The 13,739-nt window shown below is 39.7% G+C and overlaps 1 protein-coding gene across 1 annotated transcript in view; it reads right to left on the bottom strand.

Moving 5' to 3' along the window:
• Positions 1–13,739, bottom strand: part of LOC121541353 (relaxin receptor 2-like) — a 178,376-nt gene that overhangs the window by 103,645 nt on the left and 60,992 nt on the right. Inside the window, 1 exon segment of the mRNA XM_045207960.1 lies at positions 3,449–3,520. Within this exon segment, the coding sequence (XP_045063895.1) occupies positions 3,449–3,520 (72 nt within the window).

Raw genomic sequence — 13,739 nt, 5'->3', positions numbered from 1 at the left:
CCTCCGAATTCATATTCATTATATAAATAGGCCCGTTCAATTTTGTCTGGCTTGCCGTTCCAAATAAAATGGAATATTATTTTCTCATGTAATTTAAACAACTGTTCGCTAGGCGTAGGCAAGACCATAAGCAAATAGGTAAACTGGGATAAATAGACAGGTATTTACCTTTCCATGGTAGCAAGATCTTATCTATTTTTGCTGACTTTCTATTAAAATGTATTGGAGTGATATCATTTATTTCATTTGGGATATGTATTCCAAGTATATCCACATCACCATCAGACCATTTTATTGGTAAACTACATGGTCATGTAAAAATAGTATTTTTTAGTGATCCAATACGTAATATAGTACATTTATCATATTTGGTTGTATTCCAGAGTAGTTAGAAAATGTATCTAGATCCTCTTTGAGGCTGTGGAGGGATTAAAGTTGTAGATTTAAAAGAAAACATGAATCATCTGCGTACAGTGACACCTTTGTTTTTAAGCCCTGGATTTCTAATCCCTTGATATTATTGTTGGATCTGATTTTAATAGCTAACATTTCCGATGGTCATAATAAATAGATATGCCGATAGTGGACAACCTTGTTTTACTCCTCTTGACAGTTTAAAACTTTCTGAGAAATAGCCATTATTTACTATTTTACACCTAGGGTTACTATACATGATTTTAACCCATTTTAAAAGAGATTCTCCAAAATTGAAATGCTCCAGGCATTTATATATAAACTCAAGTCGTACTTTATCAAATGCCTTTTCAAGGCCGGCTATGAATAGCAGGCCTGGTTTCCCAGATTTTTCATAGTGTTCTATTGTTTCCAGTTCATGCTTTATATTATCTCCAATGTATCGTCCATGTAAAAAAAACAGTCTGATTAGAATGAATAATGTCCGACACACATTCACACACAACTTTGCTATTTTGTGATTTTTGTGGCGTTTATCTTTACTTTCTGCACAAAATGTATCCACTATCATTTCTTGTAACCGACAATAACTTTTGAACATCAGATCGGCAATTACCTCAATTCCGGCTTCAACTTCGACTCATCTGCCCTGGGTTCTTTGTGTACCTCCGACCCAATCTTTGGGCTACCCAAGAGGAAACACAGGCGAAAAAGAGACAGGAGAGGGGGCGTCCTGTTGAGACTAAGGTGAGGTAAAACCGGACACCACTTACCTTAATTCTATTGGCCACTTGAAAATAAGATGGATGACCTCCGATGGCAGATTTGCTATCAACGGTCCTCTGTAGCTCAATTGGTAGAGCATGGCGCTTGTAACGCCAGGGTAGTGAGTTCGATCCCCGGGACCGTCCATACGTAAAAATGTATCCACACATGACTGTAAGTAGCTTTGGATAAAAGCGTCTGCAAATGGCATATTATTACTATAACGGGACTCCGGTAACTGCAATGTTTTTCTGAAACATGGCTTTCCGACAAGATACCCCCATGGGTATCTTGTCCATTCACCGAGTGGACAGGACTTGTCTCTTCACCAGCAACAAATGGTGTGCAGACTCTAGCGCAGTGGAAGTCTCGACCTATTGTTTACCAGTCTTGGAATAACTGATGGTCAAATGCCAAACCTTCTACCTCTCGAGAGAGTTTTCATCTGTTATTGTGACTGCTGTATATATTCCCACGCCAGGACAACAACAACAACAACAACAAGCTAGCACTTAACGAACTGTACAAGGCTATAAAAAAGCAGGAAAACTTGCACCTGGAGGCTGCTTTTCTTGTTGCCACTAAGACACTTGATGCCCACCTTAAATCAACACATCTCCTTCGCCACTAGGGGCAATAAAGTCCTAGACCACTGTTACTCAACCCACAAGCAAGCATACAAGGCCCTCCCTCATCCCCCCCTTTGGCAAATCATGACTCCTGCTTCTTGTTTACAAACAGAATATCAAACAGGAAGCGTACGTGACGCGCTCCATAGAGAAACGGTCCACCGATGCAGAGGCTACGCTGCAGGACTGCTTTGCTAGTGCTGACTGGAATATGTTCCGGGACTCCGCCAATAGCATTGACGAGCTATCCAGCTTCATCACCAGCTTCATCACCAGCTTCATCACCAGCTTCATCAGGAAATGCATCGCCGACGTTGTCCCCACAGTGAAGGTTCGCTGCTTCCCCAATCAAAAGTCCTGTATTAACACAGAGGTACGCGCTAAGCTAAAGGACAGAGTTACCGCTCGCAGGGCTTACACAGCCAACCCCTATAGCTGAGGATGTCATACGTGCTGCGTACATAGAGACATGACTACATGGAACTCTATTCCACATCAAGTAACTCATGCCAGCAGTAAAATTAGATAAAAAAAAACAGATACAAATCCAACTTGTGGAACATTGGGGACTGTGAAGCAACACAAACATAGACACATGCATACAAACACACGATAACATACACACATGTACACATGGATTTTGTGTTATAGATATGTGTTAGTAGAGTACAGGCCTGAGGGCACACACTTAATATGTTGTGAAATCTGTTATAAATGTATTGTAATGTTTAAAAAATATATATAACTGCCTTAATTTTGCTGGACCCCAGGAAGAGTAGCTGCTGCCTTGGCAACAGCTAATGGAGATCCATAATAAATACAAAATACAAAATACACTACCGACAGTGATGTGAAGGAGGCACACTACACACCCACACACTCACATACACCCTCACACACTCATTACTAACACCACACACTTACACCCCCTCATGATTATTGATTAGATGTATTACTACCATTACGCTGCTGTTCATTGATTATTGATTTCCATTACCGTTAGTATCTATCTATTTATTAAGAAATAGAATCTCATTCTAGTTTTGTGTGCTTCACATCTCTCCAGTTCTCTCTCTCTCTATTGCTATTGTCTTCAGTAAGGGTGGATTTACATTAATAAAATGTGCCTAGTGAGATCTAGCTCTCTTCAACATCAGATTTGCATCTTCCCTGTTTACACTATCCTTGGATGGAGTGCGGCCATTAGCATACCATAAATACCATAGTATATAGTCAAACAAAATAAGGATAGCAATTCAAACTTTACAGGAGCTTCTCATCTAAACCATATTGCACATAGTGTTGCACACTTGATTAATGCAATGATTCACAAATGTGTGGATATTTTAAAAGCCTTCCATTTTCAATAAAGGCTAACAGAGAAAAAAAAAAAAGCTGTCTACTGGTATTATGGTAATTCTTGCATGGGGACATGTGGTTTGGGAGAGGCTGTTGTCTTTACACTCAGAGATGGGTATGGGAGACCTCCGGAGGTAGTGTGGGAGAAATCTCTTAAAGAGAGATTTGAATCTAGATCCGTCTCTCTACACTACACTACACAGTATCTCTCCTGGACCTAGTTTGTGTCATCAAAGTGGTGTAGCATAAAGAGGCTATGAAAGAGCTGTGTCAGGACTCACAGTCGCTCTAGTTTGTAGAGTCCACTGAAGGCTTGACTAGAGATTGTCTGGATGCTGTTATTCTGTAGGAACCTGAAATGAGAAACAAACACACACACAAGCACACACACACACACACACACACACACACACACACACACACACACACACACACACACACACACACACACACACACACACACACACACAGCACACACAACACACACACACACACACACACACACACACACACACACACACACACACACACACACACACACACACACACACACACACACACACACACACACACACACACACACACACACACACACACACAAACAGTGGTTAGAACACAGAGATTCAACAGAGATTCAACATTATTTCACCAGGTACCAGCAAATGTATTATTACAGTTTTTTTCAATTGTTTAAGCACAATTTTGAAAACAGGGCCCGGTTTGTCAAAACACTACACACAATTAGCACAACCCTACACCAAAGTAACACAACACTTCAGATCATTTGCAAAATGGAACACTTTTGTCAAAACTATACACGACTTCATAAAAACAATATTTTGTTACCATACGAAACACACAAATTTCATATGACTTCAATCTTTTTGAACCAGTTACACACTGCTGTTGCTAACCTAAAACACTTTTAGCAAGTCTAATTCTCAGTGATTAGAGTACTGTAAATGAAGTACACAGAGAAAGTGCAACTATACAAACACTACACAAGACCAATGCTGCAGACTGAGGAAAATATCATTTATTTCTCTCCATATACCCAAATCAGTCAACATGTCAACATGGAGAATCACAACAAAACATGTCCCAGTTTTCATGCTACTACAGTAGTGCGCATAACACTGTTAGCTCAGCAAACAACAGACAAACGTAAAATACTGTATCCAGTACAGGTTACAATTACGTACAGGTTACAATTACAGTAAATAACAACAACAACAAACATAAAAAATAATCTGAAAAAAACTGACAATATTGTACAGAAAATACTACAGTAAACATGCTATACATTATCTCTTCGCCTAGCTGGATCTGGCCAAATAATTTTATCAACATCACAAGCAATATCCTTATTAGCAAGACAACGCGGGAAGAACCGTCTTGAATGTCGAATCCATCCTTGCACAGCTGCGGCGTCGACTTGGTCACAGGCGTCCTCCATGGCCTGAATGAGGGGTACCTGAGCCTGGGGCTGGAGATCGTAAACCTTCCACCGCCGTGCAGAGAAAAACTATTCGATAGGGTTTAGAAACGGAGAGTATGGTGGAAGGTATAGTACTGTCAACTGTGGATGGTGTTGAAACCAGTTCTGAACCAAAGCAGAGCGGTGGAATGACACATTGTCCCAGATGACAGTGTATTGCATATGGTGCATTTCATTACCTGCTGTGACGATGTGGTGCAATCGGTCCAAAAATACGAGAATGTGAGGTGTGTTGTAAGGGCACATTTTGGCATGACGGAGGAGAACCCCATGCTGTGAAATGGCAGTGCAAAGGGTGATGTTACCCCCACATTGCCCTGGGACATTGATTATAGCCCTGTGGCCAATGATATTTCTGCCTCTCCTTCTTGCTTTTGTGAGGTTGAACCCTGCCTCATCAATATATATGAATTCATGCAGGATTTCCTCAGCATCCATCTGCAAAACTCTCTGAAATACAGTGAAAGACAAGATTGTGTAGTTCAGGATAGGTCTAGTAAATGTAAGTCAATGTAAAAAAGTAATGTGTGCAGTATGCAACATCACAGTGCTAAAGTGAACAATACAAACCTCCACATACTCATGCCGCAGCCGTTTGACCCTCTCTGAATTCCGCTCAAAAGGCACTCGATAAAGTTGTTTCATTTGAACCTGATGTCTTTTCAGGATGCGTGCCAGTGTTGACTGAGAGACCTGATGGACATTATTGAAAATGGCATGGTCACCGATAATGTTGGCTTGTAGTTCTCTGAGCCTGATAGCATTATTGGCCAAAACCATGTTTATTATCTCTCTCTCTTGTTCTTGCGTGAATATGGGCCCCCTTCCTCCTTGTCGTTCCCGACCCTCAATCCTATGTAGAGAATAATACATGTAACTTACTCTACAGGAAGGGGTATCACAAGTGCTGATATGGTGCATACAATAAACGGCTGATTACTGTAACTGTAGACAGATCTTCTTTTACCTGTTTTCCTGTCGAAAAGTCCTTATGACAGATGCCACTGTATATCTGCTAAGATTTGGCTGAACTCTCAGTCCAGCCTCCCTCAGCGTCAATCCGTGGTTCACAACATGGTCCACTAGTGTTGCACGAATGTCATTTGATAAGTTTGGTCCTCTTCTTCTTTGTGCACGTTCTCCTCCTGCTTCAGGTCTTCCTCGACCTCTGGCTCGGCCTCTGCCTCTTCCTCTACCTCCTTCTCCTCCTCTGTGTACTCCTCCTCTCACCCTCACTCTTCTTCTGACTCCTTCCATTTTGGTTGAAGGCAGGTGAACCTACCTGCTGCATTTTTATAGAGCTTAAACCTGTTTGGTGTGTCTACAATTTAGCAATCATTTGTTTGTGCACCTGATGGCTGTGTTTAACAGATTGGCTCATAGGTGTGGTAATTTGACAGTCAGTGCTTTGGAATTGCAAGGACGTGACATCATGATATACTTCTGTGTCTGATGTATACAAGTGTGTTTAGTGTTTTGCAAATCACTGTGTGTAATGTTTTGCAAATAGTGTGAAGCTGACAATGTGCTTACAGTTGTGCAAATCTAGCCTTGTGTTTTGCTCCTTGAGTGTAAGGTTTTGCTAATTGTGGGAAAAGTTTAATTTTAGTGTGTAAGCAATCGTAAAAAACTGTAATAGCACATTCTCATTGGTTGAGTTTGAGTTTTCATGTGGTGAACAAACATGTTTCTAGCTTTAACACAACCCAGTACAGTGTAAAGCCCTGACCCTGTACAGTGTAAAGCCCTGACCCAGTACAGTCTAAAGCCCTGACCCAGTACAGTGTAAAGCCCTGACCCAGTACAGTGTTAAGCTCTGACCCAGTACAGTGTAAATCCCTGACCCAGTACAGTGTAAAGCCCTGACCCAGTACAGTGTAAAGCCCTGACCCTGTACAGTGTAAATCCCTAACCCAGTACAGTCTAAAGCCCTGACCCAGTACAGTGTAAAGCCCTGACCCAGTACAGTGTTAAGCTCTGACCCAGTACAGTGTAAATCCCTGACCCAGTACAGTGTAAAGCCCTGACCCAGTACTGTGTAAAGCCCTGACCCAGCTACAGTGTAAATCCCTGACCCAGATACAGTGTAAAGTCCTGACCCAGTACAGTGTAAAGCCCTGACCCAGTACAGTGTAAAGACCTGACCCAGCTACATTGTAAATACCTGACCCAGAACTGTGTAAAGCCCTGACCCAGCTACAGTGTAAAGACCTGACCCAGTACTGTGTAAAGCCCTGACCCAGAACTGTGTAAAGCCCTGACCCAGCTACAACACAACCTAGTACAGTGTAAAGCCCTGACCCAGTACAGTGTAAAGCCCTGACCCAGTACAGTGTAAAGCCCTGACCCAGTACAGTGTAAAGCCCTGACCCAGCTACAGTGTAAAGCCCTGACCCAGTACAGTGTAAAGTCCTGACCCAGCTACAACACAACCCAGTACCCTCTGTTATGAATATGGATGAGAAGTGATTACATATCAGACAGTATCTGGATCAGAGGGTGTATTTATAGGTAAAGAGGTGGGAGGGACGAGGGCCACACGCACGCACACACACACACACACACACACACACACACACACACACACACACACACACACACACACACACACACACACACACTTGTTGTGTGTCTTAAAAATAGTTATGTTCTAATAACATCTAGTACAAGGACAAAGTGTAGAAAAAACTGTCAATATTGGCAGATGATTTATACTAACTATTAAAACTATAAACAGTTATGAGATTAAGAGTATGAGAATGACTGATATAGTCTAAGATTACAGTTTTTGCCCATTGCTTACACACTAAAACCGAATGCTTTGACCAAAGCCTCAATACCTAAACTTATTGTAGCATACCTTAAACACAGTGTAACCATAGCTTAAACACAATGTCAACTTTGCACTTTGTTTGCAATTCTGTAACACACTTATTGCGAAACACTACACACGTTTTCTTACATTAGACACTTTGTTCAAAAACGAAATCACCCGTTATCATTGGGAAAAACACTCTGTTCAAAATGCAAAACTCATCTGGCAATTGTATGCACTTACATACACACCCTGAAAACACTTGCACAGAAAACAGAACACCAATCAGTCTGAGCCTTAGCACTACAAATAGGCCTCAGGTAAGCCATTTTTAGAACATTGCAAGCGTGGAGGCAATGAGAGTCAGAGTAAGAAGAGGACAAAGAGAGAGAGAGGAGTCGGATGAGGAAGAGGATGTGGAAGAGGACGAGGACCAGTGCGGAGACGTATATCAGATGACATCAGGGCTACTCTGGTGGACCATGTGATACATCATGGCCTGTCCATGAGGGAGGCTGGGCAAAGAGTCCACCCTAACCTCAGTCGATACACAGTAGCATCGATAATAAGGACATTCCGATTGGAGAACAGGTATATCTTCAAGTTTCTACTCCAGACTGTACCTACTGTATGTGTCACATGATTCTGTATCATATTACAGTATTACTGTACTAACTATACTATACAAAAATGGGTAGTGCTGTGAAGTACTGTATATGTAAAGGAATACCATTGTGATGTTGCAGTACTGTGTACAGTTTGAAAGTACAGTATGTGAAAAATAACCTAACCAATGACATCTTGTGGTGGCATTTTCTACAGAATGGTTGGACGACCTCCTCAAGGTGGAAGGGAACGGCTCTTCACTCAACAACAAGAGCTTGCCATCATTGAAATGGTGCGAGAAAATAATGCAATCCGACTTCGTGAGTTGCAACAACGCATAATTGCAAATGGAAATGAATTCAACAATATCAACAGGGTCAGCATTTCTACACTAAGTCGCATCCTACAGAAACATAACTTCAGAATGAAGCAGCTGTACAGGGTGCCATTTGAGAGGAACAGTGTCAGGGTCAAGGATCTGCGCCATGATTATGTGCAGGTATGTGTCACTTTACTTTACATACTATATATTGTGATGTGGGAATGAGGGTTTATGCTGCCACCTGCCCTGCCTGTAGCTTGTAGTTTTTGTCTATACTCACCCAACCCAGCCCCTACTTGTGTGAAAATATAGACATTGTAGTTACCTGTATGTGTTTTCAGTAACACTATTCAATATTTTCTGTTACAGACAGTTCTGGAGTTTGATGCCGCCGAACTGCCGCATGAGTTCATCTACGTGGATGAGGCAGGCTTCAATCTGGCCAAAACCAGGCGTCGGGGCCGTAACGTAGTTGGACAAAGGGCTGTTGTAAATGTCCCTGGGCAGCGTGGGGAAATATCACCTTGTGTGCTGCAATTAGTGTCCAAGGAGTCCTGCATCATCATGCCACTCTAGGTCCCTACAATACAGGACAGATCATTGCATTTCTAGATGCACTACATTCAGTTGTGCAGGACAGACCACAGCAGCCCAGGTTTGTTGTCATCTGGGATAATGTTAGTTTCCACCGGGCTGCTCTGGTCCGAGATTGGTTCAACAACCACAATCATTTCACAGTTTTATACCTGCCCCCTTACAGCCCCTTTCTACTGTAAATGGAATCGAGGAATTATTTTCAGCGTGGCGGTGGAAAGTATATGATCTGCAACCACATGCACGCATGACTCTTCTGCAAGCAATGGAAGAGGCATGTGGAGACATTGAGGTGGGATCAATCCAAGGGTGGATTCGGCACACAAGGCGATATTTTCCCCGATGCCTAGCCCAATGAGGACATCGCCTGTGATGTTGACGAGGTCTTGTGGCCAGATCCGAACAGAAGGCGTGATCCATAAGCCCCCCCCGCCCCCCACCACACACACGCACACGCACACACACACGCACACACACACAAAACAAGTATATGTTTTTTCCCCCAATAGCAATTTATCCAGTAATTGTTTAGTTTTTTTACTTTAGTTTTGTTGCTAAATTTGATGTTAAGAATTTCTGTAAGAATGTTTGTTTTTTTGTAAATACTTTTTTGTAAATACTGTTTGATTACTGCAGAAATTCTACTTTTGAGTTTTACAGAAGACAATGACAATAAAATGACAATAAAAATAGAAACACAAAGACTGCAGTGTTTTATATAAAGCCCATCAGTGTGTTGCTGGTGATATGAAAGAGTCATTCAAATGTTGCTTGTGTGTATGGTTTTGTTGCAAGAATTTCATTTTTAGAAAGGAGTGTTAAGTTTTGATTGCAGTGTTTCATTTTGGCATATATCTGAGTTGTTAATCTCCAAGTGCTATGTCTGTTTGGCTTGTGTGTTGAGTTTTGACATAATGAGCCAAATTCTGCAAAAAGTGTGTAAGCAATAGGCAAAAACTGTAAACAATAAGATTAAATAGACTAAGATTAAATAATAAGATTAAATAGACTAAGATTAAATAATAAGATTAAATAGACTAAGATTAAATAATAAGATTAAATAGACTAAGATTAAATAATAAGATTAAATAGACTAAGATGAAATAATGAGATTAAATAGACTAAGATTAAATAATACAATTAAATAGACTAAGATTAAATAATGAGATTAAATAGACTAAGATTAAATAATGAGATTAAATAGACTAAGATTAAATAATAAAATTAAATAGACTAAGATTAAATAATGAGATTAAATAGACTAAGATTAAATAATAAGATTAAATAGACTAAGATTAAATAATAAGATTAAATAGACTAAGATTAAATAATGAGATTAAATAGACTAAGATTAAATAATAAGATTAAATAGACTAAGATTAAATAATGAGATTAAATAGACTAAGATTAAATAATACGATTAAATAGACTAAGATTAAATAATCAGATTAAATAGACTAAGATTAAATAATAAGATTAAATAGACTAAGATTAAATAATGAGATTACATAGACTAAGATTAAATAATAAGATTAAATAGACTAAGATTAAATAATAAGATTAAATAGACTAAGATTAAATAATAAGATTAAATAGACTAAGATTAAATAATAAGATTAAATAGACTAAGATTAAATAATGAGATTAAATAGACTAAGATTAAATAATAAGATTAAATAGACTAAGATTAAATAATGAGATTAAATAGACTAAGATTAAATAATAAGATTAAATAGACTAAGATTAAATAATAAGATTAAATAGACTAGGATTAAATAATAAGATTAAATAGACTAAGATTAAATAATGAGATTAAATAGACTAAGATTAAATAATAAAATGAAGAAGAACCAGGTAAATAGGAGTCACACAGTGTGTGTGTGTGTGTGTTTGTGCATGTGTGTGTATGTGTGTGTGTGTGCCTGTGCAAGTTTTTGTGTGTGTGTGCGTGTGTGTGTGTGTGTGTGTGTGTGTGTGTGTGTGTGTGTGTGTGTGCGTGTACGTGATTGATAGCAGCTATTAAATTAAATAGTGAGACTCTCCCTGAGAGACGTCAGTGTTATCACAGAACACCTCACTATATGACAGGTTAGTGTGGAAAATATGAAAAGATTTCTCTTTCCCAGACTAACAGATTGCACCTGGAGCCTGAATGGTAACACATGTTTTGATGTACCGCCACAGAAAGGAAGAAACAATGGAGTTTTTATTTTATTTGAACTTTATCTAAGCCAAGAAGTCCCACTGAGACAAGGACAGGTACATTTCAGTATGTGTAATAAGGGGTTTGGGGTAAAATGCTAAAAGTATATTTGTTTTAGACTTAGATCATTTTAGGCTAATAACCTGCGCCCCTGGTCTTGGGTTTTAGATGTAGAACTAAATTGGGTTTTTAAGAGCATGCTGTGCCTGGCCCTGAGGTGAAGTGTACTGTAACAAATAACTTCAAATAATGTTTTTAAGAGGACAGAAAAACATTGCATATGACTAGGGCCCTGTGTTTTTGTGCAATCATGTGCCTGAATGTTAACCTTGAGTTCATCAAACTGCCTTTGCTTTTTTTTTTTATGTCAGAAGGTCCAGCATCATCCTCAAACAATAGCTTTCATTTTTGGTTTAATTCTAATTTCTGGATAAGGCTTAAAATACAGGATGAAACCTTGCTATGTGACATGTACGGAAGAGTATTAGGGACATGTGTCACGCCCTGGCTCTGGGGACTCTTCAATGTTGAGCCAGGGTGTGGATTTGCTATGTTTGGTTTTTCTATGTTTTTGTTCTAGATCGTTTGATCTATGTTGGCCAGGGTGGTTCCCAATCAGAGGCAGCTGTAGCTCGTTGTCTCTGATTGGGGACCATACTTAGGCAGCCTGTTTTGCACTAGTCTTTGTGGGATCTCGATCCGTAAAGGTTTGTTGTGTTATAACCTCAGGACTTCACGTATCGTTTGTTTGTTGTTTTTGTCGTTTAGTACGTTAAATAAAAGTATGTACGCTTATCACGCTGCGCCTTGGTCCGTGTCTTCAGTCAACGATCGTGACAACATGTGAGGAAAATAAATAAATAAACAGCAATGGCTGTGGCTTGATTTCATTGGTTGATTTAGATATATAAATAGAACATTTAAGAAAATCATGAATGGATAACATAAGATCATAGATACAATTTGGCTACATAGGCCTACAAACATTATTCGCAATAGATAGCAAAGACACAAGAATCACAAGAATGGCTTTAGATCAAACTCTACGTTGAGACCAAAAGGAGCAAGTGTCTTTAAATTAAAGATTCAGGCGGCCTCTCGTTTTAACAATAATGATAATAAGTGTTATGTTTGGGGCAAATCCAATACAACACATTACTGAGTACCACTCTCCATATTTTCAAGCATAATGGTGGCTGCATCGTGTTGTAGGTACGCTTGTAATGGTTAAGGCCTGGGGAGTTTTTCAGGCAAAAAAAGAAAACGGAATGGAGCTAAGCACAGGCAAAATCCTAGAGGAAAACCTGGTTCAGTCTGCTTTCCACTAGACACTGGGTGATGAATTCACCTATTAGCAGGACAATAACTCAAAACACAAGGCCAAATCTACACTGGAGGTGCTACCAAGAAGACAGTGAATGTTCCTAAGTGGCCGAGTTACAGTTTTGACTTACACTACCATTTAAGGGTTTTTCTTTATTTTTACTATTTTTTACAGAATAATAGTGAAGACATCAACACTATGAAATAACACATATGGAATCATGTAGTAACCAAAAACGTATTAAACAAATGAAAATATATATTTTATATTTGAGATTCTTCAAATAGCCCCCCTTTGCCTTGATGACAGCTTTGCACACTCTTGGCATTCTCTCAACCAGCTTCATGAGGTAGTCACCTGGAATGCATTTCAATTAACAGGTGTGCCTTATTAAAAGTTAATTTGTGGAATATCTTTCCTTCTTAATGCGTTTGAGCCAATCAGTTGTGTTGTGACAAGGTAGGTAAAAGACCAAGTCCATATTATGGCAAGAACAGCTCAAATAAGCAAAGAGAAACGACAGCCCATCATTACTTTAAGACATGAAGGTCAGTCAATACCGAACATTTCAAGAACTTTGAAAGTTTCTTAAAGTGCAGTCGCAAAAAACCATCAAGCGCTATGATGAAACTGGCTCTCATGAGGACCGCCACAGGAATGGAAGACCCAGATTTACCTCTGCTGCAGAGGATAAATTCATTAGAGTTACCAGCCTCAGAAATTGCAGTCCAAATAAATGCTTCACAGAGTTCAAGTAACAGACACATCTCAACATCAACTGTTCAGAGGAAACTGTGTGAATCAGGACTTCATGGTCCATTTTGCTGCAAAGAAACCAATACTAAAGGACACCAATAAGAAGAAGAGACTTGCTTGGGCCAAGAAACACGAGCAATGGACGTTAGACCGGTGTAAATGTGTCCTTTGGTCTGGAGTCTAAATTGGAGATTTTTGGTTCCAACCTTTGTGTCTCTGTGAGACGCGGTGTGGGTGAACGGATGATCTCCGCATGTGTAGTTCCCACCGTAAAGCATGGAGGAGGAGGTGTTATGGTGTGTGATTTAATTAGAATTCAAGGCACACTTAACCAGCATAGCTACCACAGCATTCTGCAGCGATACACCATCCCATCTGGTTTGGGCTTAGTGGAACTATCATTTGTTTTTCAACAGGACAATGACCCAACACATCTCCAGGATGTGTAAGGACT

Source organism: Coregonus clupeaformis, chromosome 27 (genome assembly GCF_020615455.1).
Source record: "Coregonus clupeaformis isolate EN_2021a chromosome 27, ASM2061545v1, whole genome shotgun sequence".
Classification (NCBI taxonomy): domain Eukaryota; kingdom Metazoa; phylum Chordata; class Actinopteri; order Salmoniformes; family Salmonidae; genus Coregonus; species Coregonus clupeaformis.
This window is presented reverse-complemented; position numbering and strand designations above follow the sequence as displayed.